The sequence below is a fragment of the Hibiscus syriacus genome, unplaced genomic scaffold, assembly GCF_006381635.1.
Source record: "Hibiscus syriacus cultivar Baekdansim isolate YM2019G1 unplaced genomic scaffold, ASM638163v2 tig00009840_pilon, whole genome shotgun sequence".
Taxonomy (NCBI): domain Eukaryota; kingdom Viridiplantae; phylum Streptophyta; class Magnoliopsida; order Malvales; family Malvaceae; genus Hibiscus; species Hibiscus syriacus.
The window spans coordinates 137,181-156,599 of NW_024062202.1; the positions used below are offsets into that span (position 1 = coordinate 137,181).

At 35.4% G+C, this 19,419-nt stretch overlaps 2 protein-coding genes across 2 annotated transcripts; both read left to right on the forward strand.

Moving 5' to 3' along the window:
* The first annotated feature begins 250 nt into the window (after window positions 1–250).
* Window positions 251–16,051, forward strand: LOC120203337 (probable ADP-ribosylation factor GTPase-activating protein AGD14). The gene is made up of 9 exons (XM_039203651.1): window positions 251–273; window positions 983–1,052; window positions 1,495–1,556; window positions 1,679–1,766; window positions 1,915–1,976; window positions 2,054–2,101; window positions 14,148–14,214; window positions 14,409–14,822; window positions 15,575–16,051. The coding sequence occupies exons 1-9, from the start codon at window positions 251–253 to the stop codon at window positions 16,049–16,051; spliced, it is 1,311 nt and encodes a 436-aa protein (XP_039059582.1).
* Window positions 16,052–16,106: 55 nt separating this feature from the next.
* On the forward strand, window positions 16,107–17,859 carry LOC120203355. The gene is made up of 7 exons (XM_039203666.1): window positions 16,107–16,218; window positions 16,496–16,660; window positions 16,752–16,847; window positions 16,960–17,043; window positions 17,328–17,502; window positions 17,596–17,641; window positions 17,802–17,859. The coding sequence occupies exons 2-5, from the start codon at window positions 16,523–16,525 to the stop codon at window positions 17,415–17,417; spliced, it is 408 nt and encodes a 135-aa protein (XP_039059597.1). The 5' UTR covers window positions 16,107–16,218; window positions 16,496–16,522; the 3' UTR covers window positions 17,418–17,502; window positions 17,596–17,641; window positions 17,802–17,859.
* The last annotated feature ends 1,560 nt before the right edge of the window (window positions 17,860–19,419 follow it).

Genomic DNA, 19,419 nt, shown 5'->3' on the forward strand with positions numbered 1-19,419 from the left:
TTGGACATCATCCAGTAGTCCTCAGAGTTCCGCATTGAGCACTGAGCAACGTCCAATATTCCGGCTATAACCCACAATCCACTCTCCATATGGTCTCATCCAACCGCCGCTCGCCGCCTCCTTACAACTAGTTTTAAATGATCATGTTGTATCATTCAGCTAGAGAAATATAAACAAACAAAAAATATTGTTACACGGTAAGTTCATTTGTAAACCCCATTATCCATTTTGAAGAAAATTTTGAAACTTAATGCACAACAGGGAGCTGCGAAGGTTTAGGATGGTCAACTGTAACCTAAAACTAACTTGGCATTTGTTTGATTTTTTGATAAAATTATTACTTAAAATATTAGAATAAACTTTTATTTATAGTTGAGCGGTTATATATATAATTATTTATTAATGTAACATGCTATTTTGTAACATAATCAAAACTTTAATGACAGTTTTATAACTTATAAAAGTTTAATGGCAATATATATCACGTCATCATAGTTTAATGATCATTTGTGTATTTTATCTTTTAAACTAAAAAAATACAAATATTAACCCCTAAATAATTAAAATACCACCATACAAAGAAAGTGATAAAAATTTTACATTAAAATCATTATCCATACAAACAAATAAACATTATCAATATATTATAGAACATGATGACCTCTGAACAATTGATTTTACCACAATTTAAACATGTCATATTTAGGAATCATCTATTAATATGGGAGAAGATTTTACAGTTTAAATTTAAATCAATAAAATAATTAAATAATCATTTATCAGAAAGATAACGATAAATCTAACCCTAAAAAATATACTAAAGAGCAAACTAAACATGCATCGTTTTCATAAGAAAAATGAAGATTATTGCTCAACAAAATAAAAATATTCAGATATGGAAAATGAAGGTTAAAAAAAAAAGAAAAAATAAAAGGAAGAAGCGAAACAGTACAGACAAAACTAATGAGTGACCACAACATAGGCCAAATACGGACGATGTCACTCTCCTCAAACAACTGGATAATCGAAGATGTATTAACTGCAACAGTCTGGTATTATTTTCTTTTTGTTGTTTTCCTTGTTTATGTTTTCATCCCATGATTGTAGTTGGAGAAACGAGAAGGAATATTTGGTGATCACACTGCCGTGTCCTGCATTAGATTAATGGAATATAACTGTGTGAATTGTTCCTCAAGCATATATATTTGGTTCTGCTTAGGTTGTATTTTATGAAAATTGATTGAATTTTGTAAAATTAGGAAGCCTGATAAATGTTATGATGATTGCTTGAATCTTCACTCGTAAACCTTTTGGGGAGTGTTTGTTCCGTAAAATATTTGTTTGGATACCCTTGCTTTTGAAATTTCATAATTGGAATATGATTTTTGCAGCATTTTGCTTATGCTAAATTGAGTTTGGTATCCTATAATTTGTAAAATATGGAGTGCATATACTTTCTCTAGCACATTGTTTGCTAACTTGTCACCTGAGCAGGGGCCTCAATATTTTTGCACAAACTTCTGGACATTTGTTTGCACCACCTGTAGTGGAATACAGTAAGTATCAAGGTTTATTCACATTTTTGGCTACCGATTAGGTTATGTTTGAAACTTTAGTGCCTTTCTAATTATAGTCCATAGGTTTACTAAAACTGGTCCCTGGCTTTAATTGTTTCCAGCCGGGAATTCACACACATAGTTAAATCCGTATCAATGGCTAAGTTCACTTCTCAGGAAGTTGCTGTTCTTCAAGAAGGCGAAAACCAGGTTGAGATAAAATCCCCCTTCTTCTCATGGAAAAAAGGAAAAAGAAAAGAAGAAAAGATCTGTTTCATATGTGTAGTTTTCCTCTCATTCTGATGTTCCAGTTTCTCACCCCACCCCCACCCAAAAAAAATCTTTCACTTACATGCAGCGTGCAAAAGAAATCTATTTTAAAGAATGGGATCCTCAGCGTGATTCTGCTCCTAACAGCAGGTTATCACTCAAATACCCAATCTTTATTCTGTACCTTTAGTAGCTTCTATGTTTCTGAGTTAAAATTTTGTTGCCAGCAATTTTGAGAGGCTTCGGGGCTTCATTAAACATGTCTGTCGTAACCGGTTTTCGTCCGGGCACGAAATATTAAATTTTGGCGGGGAAATTGATGTGAATAAATAATTTTGAAAATAATTTGAGAGTCGCCATCGGCCTTTTGGGTCAGGTAGGTCGAATACCTAAAAATTATCTTTTAAAATTTTTTTTTTAAGAAAACATTATTTAAAAGATGCACTGATCTGCGTTTTATAACCAAAAATTCGTTCTTTTTAATAATAAAAAGGGATTCGTGGTCGGTTACGTTTAGGGAAGGATTAGCACCCCTACAACGCCCAAAATTGGTACTTTTTAATTATAAATTGTCTCTATTATTAAAATTTAAAAATTCAAAAATATATTTAATTTATAATCCTATTATTTCAAAATTATATAAAAATATTTATTTATTTAAAAATATCCGAAAAGAACTTCTAGGTGCCTCAAGACAGCTCTTTTCTTTGACATTGATAAATATTGATTTAAATAATATTGTTTACTTTTTAATTATAAAATATCAGAATAGGACATCCAGTTGTATTAAGACTGTCCTTTTCTTCGATATTAAAAACAAATATTAAAAAAATATTTATTATATGTATATTTATGAATATATATAAAAACATTTAATAGTATAATAAAATAAAAATATCACTAAAACAATATATTTTAAGCAATAAAATGAAAACATATAAAATAAATAACTAAATTATGAATAAAATAAAACTAAATCTAATTCCTAATTAATTGAAATTATAGGGATTAAATATTTTATTTTCTAATTTTAATAATTTAATGACCAAAATGAATTTATTTAAAATTTAAATTTTATAACAAAATTAATTAAAAATATGAACTAGGGATGAAAACTTTATTTATTAAAATTAAGGGATTAAATCTGTTATTTATCCTAAACATATTATTTTAATAAAAAGGACTAAAATGAATAAAATTAAAATTCAAAGACTGAATTAAAATTATTATAAATTCAGTTTAGTGACCAAAATGTAAAATTTACAAATACGAAGGACTGCGGACGGGGTTTAACTATTTCATAATTACGCGCATAGTCCTTCCCGAAACGACGTCGTTCGGGAAGGACTATATATGTCCAAAAACCGGCTGGCCCGAAGGGCCAGCTTCATTTCATCATTTCTGTTCTCTCTCTAACTGAGAGAGAACAAATTTCTCTCTGCCCTCTCTCTAGCTTCCCTCATCGGAGGGAAGCCGGTCACCGGACGGCAACCGTCTGCCGCCGTGACCATCACCGCCGGCCACCGCATCCGGTGGCCGGAAAAAAAGATTTTTACACTAATATATAGATCGGACCGTCCTAAGGACGGTTCCGGTGTTATTTCTTCCTAAAAGGCTCCCAATCGGAGCAAATCTACAAAAGTACCTTCGTTGTTTCGAAGGTTCCGGTGAGATCTGGTAGTCGGAGCTTCCTCGGTAAGTTCTCTTCTTCCTTTTTCCTTCTTTTTTTGTTTCTGCTTATGGGATATTTGGCTGAGATCGTTGGTTAGTATTTTTTTCTTTTTCTGTGTGTTTGTTTTTTTCTTTTCCGTTCTCTGTTTTTTCTCTCTGTTTTTCTGTCCCTTTCTTTTTTTCTTCGCAGGTGGGGTGGTGGCTTTTATAGCCACCACCGTTGTAGCCGTCGGACCGGTCCGAAGAAGGGCTCTCGGTGAGTCACCGGACTACCAGTGGTGACTCACCGAGTAGCCATGGCGTGGACGGCTGCCATTTTATCTTCTGGAGTCTTCGGTTGGGACGTGGCAGCGGCGTGGCGGCGAGAAGACTGTCGGCAGCCGCGTGGAAGCTGGGGCGGCGCCGCGTGGCCCTAGGGTATCAAACCCTAGGGTTCCTCTCTGGAGCCATCTGGACCGTTGGATCTTGCCAGATCCAACGGCTATGAGCTGAGGTGGCTGGTTAGATTAGGGTTAGGAAACCCTAACTGGAAACCTAAATATTTAGGGTTTCTGGTTGGATCTGGACCGGTTCTGGTTGGTTTGTAACTGGGCCGGTCCAAATGTAATGGGTCTGTAATTATTATTATGTATTTAATATATTTAATATAAATTAATAATAATAATAATAATAATAATAATAATAATAATAATAATGATAATAATAATATTAATAATAATAAGGATAATTATGAACTTCTTCTTCCTTCTTCAGATGAGTTCTTCTCATTATGAACTTTCTGCTGGGGATGATGATGACCTCCTTTTTGTGATAGAGTCATTCAAAAGGTTGAATAAGCTCTTGATGAGTTCTTCTCATTATGAACTTTCTCTTCCTTCTTCAGATGAGTTCTTCTCATTATGAACTTTACCTGGCAATGTTGATCCATCAAATGATGAATTCAAGCAAAAGGTTGAACAAATTCTTCTCATTATGAACTTCTTCTTCCTTCTTCAGATGAGTTCTTCTCATTATGAACTTTCTCTGGAAAAGATGATTCACCAAATGATGGATTCAGGTAAAAGGTTGAACAAATTCTTCTCATTATGAATTTCTTCTTCCTTCTTCAGATGAGTTCTTCTCATTATGAACCTTCTCTGGCAATGTTGATCCATCAAATGATGAATTTAAACAAAAAGTTGAACAAGTTCTTCTCATTATGAACTTCTTCTTCCTTCTTCAGATGAGTTCTTCTCATTATGAACTTTCTCTGGAAAAGCTGATCCATCAAATGACGGATTCAAGTAAAAGGTTGAACAAATTCTTCTCATTATGAACTTCTTCTTCCTTCTTCAGATGAGTTCTTCTCATTATGAACTTTCTCTGGAAAAGATGATTCACCAAATGATGGATTCAGGTAAAAGGTTGAACAAATTCTTCTCATTATGAATTTCTTCTTCCTTCTTCAGATGAGTTCTTCTCATTATGAACCTTCTCTGGCAATGTTGATCCATCAAATGATGAATTTAAACAAAAAGTTGAACAAGTTCTTCTCATTATGAACTTCTTCTTCCTTCTTCAGATGAGTTCTTCTCATTATGAACTTTCTCTGGAAAAGAATGATCCATCAAGTGGATTTGAAATCTTTGCTAAAATCTTTGAAATTCCTGTTAAAAATTCAACATAGATGAAAATGAATGAAAATGCATCTATTTTTGCAAATGCCTAAATATGATGCATGAATGTTGAGTTATTTGATTTCAGATTGGTGAATTGAGTATTTCTTCAATTGTAAAAACCTAATATATCTGTCTTCTTCACATCAAAGAATCTATCATCTTTGACAAATGTAGATGTAGATATAATGTCACAAAACCTCTTGAGAATAAAACTCAATAGTATAAACTTTTGAAAAGCTTGCATTCAGGCAACATGTTGATTCTGATAACAACTCATCTGATTATGAAGTAACCTTTCAGGATGATTTCACAGATATCGATAGTTCTTCTAATACCGAGAAATCTTGAATTCTGATTCTGATGATGAAAATAAACTGTTATACTTGACAAAAATGGGATTCTCAAAGGCTGAAGCTTCAATAGATCAAATAACTCAAAGAACACTTCCAGAAGATGCTATTGAGTATCCTTATTTTTACTATGAGCAAATTCATCTTCCAAATTCAATGATTGTTCTATCCAACCAGATCAGATAACTCAAAGAACACTTCCAGAAGATGCTATTGGCAAATTCATCTTCCAAATTCAATGCTTGGTTCTATATAATCAGATCAAATAACTCAAAGAACACTTCCAGAAGATGCTATTGGCAAATTCATCTTCCAAATTCAATGCTTGGTTCTGCTAAACCAGGTCAGATAACTCAAAGAACACTTCCAGAAGATGCTATTGGCAAATTCATCTTCCAAATTCAATGAATGTTCTGCTAAACCAGGTCAGATAACTCAAAGAACACTTCCAGAAGATGCTATTGGTAAATTCATCTTCCATTTTCAATGATTGTTCTGCGATATCACAGTACTTATTCGATATAAAGCCAGAATTTGTAGATTCGAAGCATTTCCATGCTGCTACACTAAAAAAGGCTATATTCATAATCTGCCAACAGAGTTTCTCTTATTCTGCTTCTTTCATGTGCTGATGCTTTTCCATTGACAAGAAATGATGGCCTTCTTGGAATCCAAGAATAAAGTTAAACTGTTTATAAACATGTACAGGAAGTGCCAAATTGACAGAAAGGATCTGTAAGGTTCTTGAAGCTTATGACAATGAGCCACCTTAGAGTGTCCAGAAGTATGTTCTTAATGAATGCTGAAAATGGAATCTAGTATGGGTTGGAAGGAATAAAGTTGCTCCACTTGAACCTGATGAGGTGGAAATGCTTCTAGCTTTCTTTAAAAACCATACACAAGGATCTATATAGAGACATATTTCCCAGTGATATCAATGTCTTGTTTCTTTTTGCTGGAATCAGTACTGCAAAGATCATCTTCTACTGTTTTAATATATCTTTGAAAACAGATGTGCAAGAACTGAATGGTGATCGGTTGGAGCAATTGATGAGTAGATTTGGCGGATTCGACCTTGTTGTCGGTAGCACCACTTGTAACAATCTTGATGTTTATGGCTTTAAGCTAGTGATGATTTGCCTACTTTGTATTCCATGTATTTAAAAGTATTAACATAAAGTGATATTCAGAAATCTTTAAATTATTTCAAAATTATGTTAATTCAATGGAAAAGAATAAATTGAATTTCCAAAAATAAATTGAATCTCAAATAAATTGAACTTGAAATAGATATAATTGTATTCAAAGTTATGACAAGCATAAGAATAAAAATTCAAATGTCTCAACAAATTATAAGCATAAGTATTTCTAAATTAATCAAGTTGACACAATTTAGAGATGATGTAAGCTTTTGTCTGGAAGATCTCAAACGTTGTTGAAATGCTTGTAGATGTGAAGTTTCTCCCAAACTGTCAAAATCTTAAGAGGGTTCAATTGCCAGATGCCTAATATCAACCTGCATTTGAGCCGCCTTTTCAGGTTTTCAACTCAAATCCTTCATTTGGTTACAAGATGCCCTTTGCGGGTTTTCACCTTGACCCCCTTTTCTTTTTCTTCTCTTTTTTCTATTTTCTATTTTTTTTTCTTTTTTCTTTTCTTTCTTTTCTTTTTCTTTTCTTTTTTCTTCAAGCATAATATTTCTTGACAGAATCCGAGTTTATTGGATTTCTCAGAATTTTTCCATCCATTTCTGCCAAGATCAACGCTCCTCCGGAAAAGGCCTTTTTCACAACGTATGGTCCTTCCCAATTAGGCATCCATTTCCCACGGAAATCTTTATGTATAGGCAAGATCTTTTTTAATACTAGATCACCCTCTTGGAATTCTCTTGGATGTACTTTTTTGTCATGAGACTTCATCATCCGTTTCTGATACATCTGTCCATGGCAAATAGCTTTCAATCTTTTCTCCTCAATAAGGTTCAATTGATCAACTCTAGCTTGGATCCATTCAGATTCATCCAATTTTGTTTCTCTCAATATTCGGAGCGATGGAATCTCAACTTCAATTGGTAAGACTGCTTCCATCCCGTAGACTAAAGAAAAAGGCGTTGCCCCAGTAGATGTTCGAACAGTAGTTCGGTATGCATATAGAGCAAAAGGTAACTTCTCGTGCCAATCTTTGTAAGTTTCAGTAGTCTTTGTAATGATTCTCTTGATGTTCTTATTTGCTGCTTCAACTGCCCCATTCATCTTTGGACGATATGCCACTGAGTTTGCATGTTTGATCTTGAACTGTGCACAAAGTTCGGTCATCATTTTGTTGTTCAGGTTCAGAGCATTATCTGTAATGATCCTTTCTGGTAGGCCATATCGGCAAACTATCTCTTTCTTTATGAATTTGCAGACTGTGGACCTCTTAATATTGGTGTATGAAGCAGCTTCAACCCATTTGGTAAATAATCAATTGCCACAAGGATGAAGCAATGTCCATTTGATGCTTTTGGTGTGATTGCCCCAATGACATCTATTCCCCACATAGAAAATGGCCAGGGTGCTGTCATTACATGTAAAGGAGATGGGGGTACATGAATCTTGTCTGCATATATCTGGCATTTATGACATTTCCTTGCGTAATCAATGCAATCTGTGTACATGGTAGCCCAATAATATCCATATCTCATTATTTTTCTGGCCATGGAAAGACCATTTGCATGTGTTCCACATATTCCACTGTGTACTTCTTCAATGACGTTTCGAGCTTCGCTGGTATTTAAGCATCTCAATAGCATTTGATCATTGCTTCTTCTATACATCTCTCTCCATCAAGAAAATATCCAGCAGCCATTCTTCTCAAGGTTCTTTTATCAATTTCCGATGCATTTGGTGGATAACTTTGATTTTTGATATATTGCAGGATATCATGATACCATGGTTTACCATCTACCTCTTCTTCCATACTATAACAATGTGCAGGAATTTCATATACTTGCATTTTGATTGGCATCATATCAACTTTCTTATTTGCCTGAAACATAGCAGCTAATGTAGCCAAAGCATCTGCCATTTGATTTTCTTCTCGAGGGAGATAATTGAAGGTAACTCTCTCAAATTCTTTCACTAATTCGAGTGTAAAATTTCGGTATTCCAATAATTTGGGATCTTTTGTTTCCCATTCTCCTCGCAATTGATACACCACTAACGATGAATCTCCATATATCTTGAGAAATTTGATTTTTCTTTCTATAGCTGCTTTTAACCCCATGACACAAGCTTCATATTCCGCCATATTATTGGTACAAAAGAACTCCAGTCTGCTTGTAAAGGGATAATAAACATTTTCAGGAGAAATTAACACTGCTCCGATTCCTCGTCCCAAAGCATTAGATGCTCCGTCAAAGTAAAGCTTCCAAGTTGCAAATTCATCATTTGTTCTGACTTCTTCATTCATGGATATGCATAACAAATCTTCATCAGGAAAATTGAAGTTCAAAGGCTGATAATCATTTGATACACGACTGGCCAGAAAATCAGCTATTACACTTCCTTTTATTGCTTTTTGGTTGACATATATATATCAAACTCAGATAATAACATCTGCCATCTAGCCATTCTGCCTGTCAAGCTGGTGATTCCATTAAGAATTTCAAAGGATCAAGTTTTGATATCAACCAAGTAGTATGGTATAACATATATTGTCTGAGTCTTCGAGTAGTCCACACTAGAGCACAACATAATTTTTGTATTGGTGGATATCGAACTTCACAATCAGTAAATTTCTTGCTCAGATAATAAATAGCTTTTTCTTTCCTTCCTGATTCATCATGCTGTCCTAGTACACATCCCATCGAATTTTCGAAAACCGTCAAGTAGAGAATTAATGGTCTATCAGGCATTGGTGATACTAAAATTGGGGCATTGGATAAGTATTTCTTAATAATATCCAAAGTTTCTTGACATTCTTTATTCCAGACTTCAGGATTGTTCTTTCGAAGTAATTTGAACACTGGATCACATTTGTCAGTCAGTTGAGAAATGAACCGAGATATATAATTTAATCTCCCCAAAAAGCCTCGAACTTCTTTTTTTGTGTTGGGTGGTGGAAGATCTTGAATTGCTTTTACTTTATCTGGATCAATCTCAATTCCTTTTTTGCTGACCACAAATCCCAAAAGTTTTCCAAAAGTTACCCCAAAAGTGCATTTTGCAGGGTTGAGCTTTAATTGATACTTCCTCAATCTCTGGAAAAGCTTCCTCAAATTTTGAATATGTTCTTCTTCCGTTCTGGATTTGGCAATCATGTCATCTACATATACTTCAATCTCTTTGTGCATCATGTCATGAAACAAAGTTACCATGGCTCTTTGATATGTTGCCCCTGCATTTTTTAATCCAAATGGCATCACTTTATAACAGAATGTGCCCCACATGGTTATAAATGTCGTCTTTTCCATGTCTTCAGGATTCATTTTTATCTGATTATATCCTGAAAAGCCATCCATAAATGAAAACCATGCGTGCCCTGCAGTATTGTCCACCAATGTGTCAATGTGGGGTAATGGAAAGCTATCTTTCGGACTAGCTTTGTTGAGATCTCTGTAATCCACACACATTCGAACTTTCCCATTCTTCTTTGGTACGGGAACAATGTTGGCTACCCATTCTGGGTATTTAGATGCCTGTAGGAAACAATGTATTTGCCACGGGGCTCGCCAAACAACGTCATTGCTTTGCAGATTTCGAAAGGCATTAATCCACATATCTTTCTTAATTTCTTTAGGCCATTCCTGCTCCAGAAATTCCTTTAATGGTGAATAATCCGTATTGAAGCGTCGGTATGAAACCTTTTCCGTCCTCCAGAAATGACTACGGATCCAAACATATAACAACTGGGTACACCCTGAGAATCGTCCACCTCCTAATCTTCTGCAAGCATTTAACGATCTGAAGGTCTCTGCTAGGATTGCAGAAACGGGATTAATCTTCTTCGGTAGCTGTTCACACAAGTCTACCACTGCAGCTTCAATATATCCCAATACTCTTGGGAAAATGACCATACCATATATACCCAGAGCAAATAGATCAAATCGTACTTTAGCGTCTGGATGACTCTGAATAAGCTCTCTGATGTTGGTCCAAGCAATGCCTTCACTTTCGCCTTTTTGTTTTGTACGGGCTGCTACCCATTCTTCTCGTACCCCGGCAATCTTTGCTAACTTAACTCGAAAAGGTTGAGTTTTAATTGACTTTGAATATATTCGATTCTCCAAAGCACCTTCAAGATGTAACAAAGTTGTATATTCTTCAATAGTAGGGACCAAGTCCTCCTTATTGAAAGTGAAGCAATTGTACCCTGGATTCCAGAATTGAACTAGGGCTCTGAGTAATTCATCATCAACTTCAACATAGAGCAAATATGGGATGTCTCCGTAAGTCTGATAAAACTGCAATTTTTTGTTTGAATCCCAACTTTCCCAAATGCTTCGCAAATCTTGCATATCATTTCTTTTTAGTGAAACTGAAGCATAACTGGCCAAGTCAGATACATAATCATCCTGCAAACTGTCTCCTTCTTGTCTTTGTAAATCCTCAGCCCACTGTCTTACTTCTGAGTTTAGAATTACTTGACTTGAACACTTTTTATCCATAGATGAAGGCTTTCCAATGAGACAATTAACACAAGGATCAATGTCTTTTATCCTGTATGATGCAATGCAAACAGAAAAATAAATAACACACAAAAAGAAAATAAATTAGTTTACATAATAAAGGAATTTAATAATAACATAAGTATTCTTTATTTAAACATGCTCTTCTGAATTTAAATAATTTAAATAAACATGTAATTTAAACAATAAATAAATTAACAGGAAAGACAGAATTCATTTCTCCTGTGTGTACACCTATTTTGGACAAAATTTCGGCATGACTTCTGATCAGAAGAGTTTCTAAGGTTTTTTATATGCAAGGTTTCAGATCTAGGAATAAAGGTACCCGAATTGTCCTTGTTAGTGCCCCCTTGGGCTGCTAACCCTCAATCCTAGTTCATTACAGACTAAAGTGGATCGAGTTCAATTCGAGGGGATACATTTCTCTATGCCTGACACGGAGAATAAATTCTCACGAAGACAGAGAGCATATGAACCCCGGAAGTTACTTGCTAGGTCTGACACGGAGAATAAATTCTCACGAAGACGTCGCTTTCACTCCCACTTAAAAGGGACAACTCAATTATAGAGCTTTATGTTATGCAATGCAAGTGTTGTGTGTGAGGAGAAATGTTGATACCTCTGACAAAATAACTAATAAAATAAAATACTTGCAAATAAAACATATAAATATTATAAAAATAATAAATACATAAAAAATTTGAAAAGAAAGAATTAAAAATTAAATATATGAATTTTTAATTTTTAGTTAATAGAGACAATTTATAATTAAATTTTTAAAAGTTTGACCAGTCCCCAGCAGAGTCGCCAAGCTGTCGTAACCGGTTTTCGTCCGGGCACGAAATATTAAATTTTGGCGGGGAAATTGATGTGAATAAATAATTTTGAAAATAATTTGAGAGTCGCCATCGGCCTTTTGGGTCAGGTAGGTCGAATACCTAAAAATTATCTTTTAAAATTTTTTTTTTAAGAAAACATTATTTAAAAGATGCACTGATCTGCGTTTTATAACCAAAAATTCGTTCTTTTTAATAATAAAAAGGGATTCGTGGTCGGTTACGTTTAGGGAAGGATTAGCACCCCTACAACGCCCAAAATTGGTACTTTTTAATTATAAATTGTCTCTATTATTAAAATTTAAAAATTCAAAAATATATTTAATTTATAATCTTATTATTTCAAAATTATATAAAAAATATTTATTTATTTAAAAATATCCGAAAAGAACTTCTAGGTGCCTCAAGACAGCTCTTTTCTTTGACATTGATAAATATTGATTTAAATAATATTGTTTACTTTTTAATTATAAAATATCAGAATAGGACATCCAGTTGTATTAAGACTGTCCTTTTCTTCGATATTAAAAACAAATATTAAAAAAATATTTATTATATGTATATTTATGAATATATATAAAAATATTTAATAGTATAAAAAATAAAAATATCACTAAAACAATATATTTTAAGCAATAAAATGAAAACATATAAATAAATAACTAAATTATGAATAAAATAAAACTAAATCTAATTCCTAATTAATTGAAATTATAGGGATTAAATATTTTATTTTCTAATTTTAATAATTTAATGACCAAAATGAATTTATTTAAAATTTAAATTTTATAACAAAATTAATTAAAAATATGAACTAGGGATGAAAACTTTATTTATTAAAATTAAGGGATTAAATCTGTTATTTATCCTAAACATATTTTTAATAAAAAGGACTAAAATGAATAAAATTAAAATTCAAATACTGAATTAAAATTATTATAAATTCAGTTTAGTGACCAAAATGTAAAATTTACAAATACGAAGGACTGCGGACGGGGTTTAACTATTTCATAATTACGCGCATAGTCCTTCCCGAAACGACGTCGTTCGGGAAGGACTATATATGTCCAAAAACCGGCTGGCCCGAAGGGCCAGCTTCATTTCATCATTTCTGTTCTCTCTAACTGAGAGAGAACAAATTTCTCTCTGCCCTCTCTCTAGCTTCCCTCATCGGAGGGAAGCCGGTCACCGGACGGCAACCGTCTGCCGCCGTGACCATCACCGCCGGCCACCGCATCCGGTGGCCGGAAAAAAAGATTTTTACACTAATATATAGATCGGACCGTCCTAAGGACGGTTCCGGTGTTATTTCTTCCTAAAAGGCTCCCAATCGGAGCAAATCTACAAAAGTACCTTCGTTGTTTCGAAGGTTCCGATGAGATCTGGTAGTCGGAGCTTCCTCGGTAAGTTCTCTTCTTCCTTTTTCCTTCTTTTTTTGTTTCTGCTTATGGGATATTTGGCTGAGATCGTTGGTTAGTATTTTTTTTCTTTTTCTGTGTGTTTGTTTTTTTCTTTTCCGTTCTCTGTTTTTTCTCTCTGTTTTTCTGTCCCTTTCTTTTTTTCTTCGCAGGTGGGGTGGTGGCTTTTATAGCCACCACCGTTGTAGCCGTCGGACCGGTCCGAAGAAGGGCTCTCGGTGAGTCACCGGACTACCAGTGGTGACTCACCGAGTAGCCATGGCGTGGACGGCTGCCATTTTATCTTCTGGAGTCTTCGGTTGGGACGTGGCAGCGGCGTGGCGGCGAGAAGACTGTCGGCAGCCGCGTGGAAGCTGGGGCGGCGCCGCGTGGCCCTAGGGTATCAAACCCTAGGGTTCCTCTCTGGAGCCATCTGGACCGTTGGATCTTGCCAGATCCAACGGCTATGAGCTGAGGCGGCTGGTTAGATTAGGGTTAGGAAACCCTAACTGGAAACCCAAATATTTAGGGTTTCTGGTTGGATCTGGACCGGTTCTGGTTGGTTTGTAACTGGGCCGGTCCAAATGTAATGGGTCTGTAATTATTATTATGTATTTAATATATTTAATATAATTAATAATAATAATAATAATAATAATAATAATAATGATAATAATAATATTAATAATAATAAGGATAATAATAATATTAATAATAATAATATGGATAAAAAAAATTTAGTATCTTCAATGTCTACGTGGATAGAAGTGGTGAGAGAAACTATGACAAGCCTCCTCGAGGAAAGATGGTAAGATTCAGTTCCCTATTACTATGTTCCATTGATTGTCAATGAGTTACGCAGTTGTGAGATACGATATGACAAATGGTGACACTATAATATGTTATGTCCCTGCTTCCTTAAGAGGGAGTTTTAGATTGATATTACTGAAACAGCAGCTGAAGAGTGCTGTGTAACGATTATCTGAATTGTGCATTATGTAGGATGACAAGGAAGACTTCTATGAGAATAAGAGGATAGATGGATATCAGGGAGGGTCCAGAAGTCCACCAAATGAAGATACCTATGATCGCCGTTACAGTGATAGGTCCAGTCCAGGGGGAAGAAATGATGATAGAAATTCTAGATATGGATCTGATGAAAGGAGACGTCCTGGATATGATCAAGAAAGTCGACAATATGGTGATTACAGAAGAAGTCCTGCTCGCCCTGAGGTTGTCAATGATTGGCGCCGGGAAGATAGGTTTCGTAATGAGAGAAAAGCTGAAGATCGCATAGTTTCTGACAAAGATTCAAAATTAGAATGGAGGTCACCTGAGCGTCCAAAAGAGTCATTGAATCCCCCAATAGTTCGTCCTGTTAGAGAAATTTTGGGTGAGAACGTGATACCCCTTCGTGTAAGTGAACCTCCAAAAGCAAATGGAGGCAGAGCTGTCGATGGCCGTCGGACATAGGTAGTTTCTACTGTGTGCTAGGAAACAATAGTTTAATGTTCTGATCTTGTTGTGGTTTAATTTGCTTGTTCACATATCTTTTCTTTGTTTATTTCTGCTGATATTGTCCAGCTATAGGCTTTTCTTCTCGTCTCACATAAAAGTAATTTATTTATGTCTTAATATTATGCCCCTCTGAAATAATTGAAGAAGTCTGTTGTGTTAGTTGGATGTTTTCTTCACAATTATCCACTTGTCAAAGTTCTAATTCCTTTTAAATTTTACTATTTTCTCCTTTCTTTCTATAATTTATTCAGAGTATTTATCATACTTTTTGTTGGACTCTCATCCTATCAGGAATCCCTCTATGCTTTCTTACTTTCATTAGTTGAAAACCTTTTATTGGAACCACTTGGTAGCTTTGCTGGACGTGACTTATGGTAGCTATAGAGATTGATATTTTGTAATGCTAATGATGAATTTATGTACAACAGAATATAACACGGGTGTCCCACTGTCACCAAATAAATGAACGTTCAAAACTCAATAGTCTAGAACTTTAATCATTTATTAACATTCTTTTCTTATTTCATTTTTGCATGAAGAAAGTGGATCGTCTTCCTGTATTTCCACCCCCCCTCATTTTTATGCGGTTAAAAGGAAAAGGAAATGGACTTATTGTAGGATTTCTTCTAGCAGAGATCTGCATCTTCTAGCAGCTTAAGATCTTCGGTGGAAATCTAGTAGAAGCCAAGTTGGACACAACTTTTAGCCTAATTGATTTTGATGCTGATCCTGAACCTCCGGTAGCTCCTACTGTTACTCAGACACAACAAACTACCGCAACGAAAACAATTGTGCAACCCCCGGCTTTTACCAATGACAACAACTGGGCCTCTGTTGATCTTCCCCCTCAGAGAAATGTTTCTCCGGCTCATAATGTGAACAACCTGGATGCTGTTCTTTCTCAGTTGTCAGTTCCAGCATCTGTACCTGGTAATCTGTATGGAGTATCTAGCAGTGTCGCTGGTCAGGTACCTGCTCCTGTGGCCAATGTGAATTTATCACCGTCCAATGTTGCATTCACAGGGCAGATACTAACATTGCCCTTTGGAGCTTGTCCCCCTGCATCTGCACCAGGTAGCAATTTCTCAACATTACCTCCTACTGATGCTCTGACAGCTGCTTCTTGATTAAAGCCTACAATGCCTATCAGCAGCAGTGATTTCCATCTTGGTGATGACAATGCTGAAAAATGGCCTAATATGCAGCACCAACAGACTCATTTTTTCTCTTCAGCTGGCAGTCAGTCCAACAGCCAACAATTTATGCCAATGTTGATGAACCTTCAATCAATCAGGTTTTTATTTTCTTGTGTTCTTATTGTGTCGGATCCACGCCTATCTTAGGATGGGCAAGTCCCACCCAAAAATTTGATTTTTCTTCGGCTAGTTACTTATTTTATTGATTGTGTCAACCTAAAATTTTATTTGTGTCCACCTTTTACAAAAATTTTGTTTTTAATATATATGTGCCTACTCTAAAAAGTATTTATGGATCCACCACTACTTATATATTTAGTATTTTATAGATAATTGACTCCTCATTCACCTATTTTAATCTCATATTTTTGGCATATATAGAATTTTGCTCCATCCCAGCATATGCAGGGGCCTTTGAGTGCATCAGTTGCACAAAATCCTCAAGCTGTCTCGAAACCTTTCCAGGATGTCACGTCTGCTGTTTCACCACAGCATCCCCCTACAGAAGCAAAAGCAAGTGGAAGGCATGAACTACCTGCGGTAATTTCTTTTTAGACATTGGATATTGTACATTGTGTATCATGTAGTTTTTTGTTGTGAGATTATTGTTTTAGCCTCCTATTTTTTGCAGGATCTATTTACTGCAACCTATCCTGCAGCTTCACCAGGATGGCAAACCGCTTCACCACGTGGCATGGGGTTCCCTATGCAATATAATTCTGCAGTGGTACTGTTACATTTCTGGAAAATTAGGTTCACAAGTTCATTCTTTCTCACTAAATTGCATGTCTCGTTATTTGATGAATGACTTGTAATTCTCCACAATTTTGTTCCTACAGCCAACATCTACTTTTCCACAGTCAACTAGGTTGATAAACCCATTTGATCTTGGCGGTGAAGTACCTCAACCCCAAACTCAAACAGTACGTTATTTACTTCTTTTGAATTATTTCGTTGCTTCTGCCAGACTGACTTGGTCACGCAGCTTAATTTTATTGATGCTATTTTGACTGTGTTTGGCTGAACCTATGAGGAGAGCTGGGTGTTCATTTGACTCTGAAGATGCATGATCAATTCATCGAATTGCTACACTCCCATCCTACTCACTTTTTGGAAATTCAATCATCCGTCCTTGGAACTATCACAGTTGCATATTTTTCTTCTATTTATTTGCAATCTTCTTTATATCATGTTGCTTGTGGTGCAGTCCTTTTCAACGGCTTCCTTACAAGGTGCCTTACCGAATGCCCCTCCTCATCCTGGCCTACGGCGCACTTCTAGCCTTGGTACTCCATAATCAGCATGGATGCCATCTCAATCTATACCTTACGCATCAGGGATGCCATCACAATCACCGACTGATTCATCAGAATTGCCACCAAGTAAACCATTTTGATTCCCCCTCTATTTGTTTTTTACTTCATTTTTTACTTTAAAACGTGCTGACTTCTGAAAAGAAAAAGAAAACTATACAGGGACATACTCAGGAGCTCAATTACCTGGTAACTTGCAACAACCCAGGTAAATCATTTTTGGTTTCTTTTAGAATTACTTCTTTTTAGTTTGGGATACAAAGGTCAGCTCGGGGATAAAAGATTGCCGAGATTTATATTCTAGACTTGCCAGATGCAGCCTCTCAAGAATGGTTTTATGGAACATTTTACCCTTTGTTGCTTTGCAGCCGTCAGGTTGGAGACATAGTCAGTGAGGCATCGTATGGTTTTATAAATACCGATAGATTGTTAGCACCTGCTACCCCACAGCCTTTCGCTTCTGTTGGTGGCGGAAACCCATTTGGCTGAATATAACAACAAAACACCCATTTCCGGTTAAGTATCTTTGTTGGATTTGATGGTTGTAAAGTTTTGAACTGTAATTCCATGTTTAAGAATCGATCTGATATCAACAATGGTCCTATAGAAAACAAGTCTGGTGCTTTTACAAACCCAACTACTCGTGTATACCGTGTTTGTACTTTTGCCCCCTCAAGTCATGATCATATCTGAGGTGTTAACTGTTTATATAGATTTTGACACAGAATATGTTACATAGTGTTTGTGTATGTTCATCAGAGTGATATGAGTATTGCCTTGGCACCAATTCTATTATTTTTCAGTGTTTCATTAGTGATTACAAATTACATTATTAATCTAAAATATGCAACCTCAAATCAATTGAACTATTTTAGGTAGGTTGCTTTCCAATGATATTTCACTAAGACTGCTTCAAATGTTGCGGAAGACGGCTATCAGATAAAGCAAAATCGCAATTGATAATTTGAGAAAAAAAAATAAAGATAAAGAAGACACAAAATTTACGTAGAAAACCCCTAAATAATTTAGGGTAAAAACCACGGGCAACGGTAGAAAAATTTCACTATAAGAAAATAGGAATTACAACCTCTCTCGATCTACCAAGGAGAAAACAATGATAATTCTCTCTTGATAAAAAAGGAAAAAACAACTCTCAAGAAACTCTCTGAATTTTCTCTAGTATTGGAAGAAAGCTAGAATGCTTTGGGATGGTTTTGAAGCTAAATGAGTTAGGGTATTTATAGTTAAAGCTTAAGGATTAATCTTGTAAATACCCTAAAGTTTAATGACTAAAATTAATTTTTCCATTCCACTTGTTTTCAACATTTTAGGTGAATTATTATTTCTAATTTTCAAATCACCTTTCGGTGGAAAATTAGGCCACTAATTTTGGCCACTTGATGATGACTTTTCAACAATCTCCCACTTGAAGATTTGATTGGAACAATCATATCTTCACACCATTCTATCTACCTTGTACCATCATGTTGCTTACGTCTCTGACAGGCCACAAGTGGATTGACACCAAATAAATTTATCAACGTTGATCGCCTTCGTCATGAAATATGCTATGTTGTCTTTGGTATGGATCTTCTGCATATCTACCGTCCCTTCTTCCACCTTTTCACGAATGAAATGGTATTGAACTCGTATGTGCTTTTTCCTTGAATGAAATGTTGGATTCCTTTCTAGATGCAAGGCGCTTTGACTGTCAGAGAGACATACTCTTGATTGTGCCCAAGCTCGTCCAATAGCATCTTCAACCAAATTGCTTCTTTATTGGCTTGTGTAGCTGCTACATATTCTGCTTCTGTTGTGGATGTAGCCACAATTGACTGCAATTTTGAAACCCAGCTTACAGCTCTACCAGCAACTTTAAACACATATCCTGTAGTAGATTTGCTTTTATCCAAATCCCCTGCATAGTCAGAATCTACATACCCATTGATTAGTAAATTTGATCCTCCATAATATAATGCAACATTT

What these genes read in the sequence shown, in the direction of transcription:
- LOC120203355 (XM_039203666.1), top strand. Translation starts at nt 16,523, where the DNA reads ATGCAGGGGCCTTTGAGTGCATCAGTTGCACAAAATCCTCAAGCTGTC. An exon ending in GAAGGCATGAACTACCTGCG is followed by an intron (nt 16,661 to 16,751) that starts GTAATTTCTTTT and finishes TATTTTTTGCAG; the next exon opens with GATCTATTTACTGCAACCTA. An exon ending in TGCAATATAATTCTGCAGTG is followed by an intron (nt 16,848 to 16,959) that starts GTACTGTTACAT and finishes TTGTTCCTACAG; the next exon opens with CCAACATCTACTTTTCCACA.
- LOC120203337 (XM_039203651.1), top strand. Translation starts at nt 251, where the DNA reads ATGCACAACAGGGAGCTGCGAAG. An exon ending in GTATTAACTGCAACAGTCTG is followed by an intron (nt 1,053 to 1,494) that starts GTATTATTTTCT and finishes TCACCTGAGCAG; the next exon opens with GGGCCTCAATATTTTTGCAC. An exon ending in AGCCTCCTCGAGGAAAGATG is followed by an intron (nt 14,215 to 14,408) that starts GTAAGATTCAGT and finishes TGCATTATGTAG; the next exon opens with GATGACAAGGAAGACTTCTA.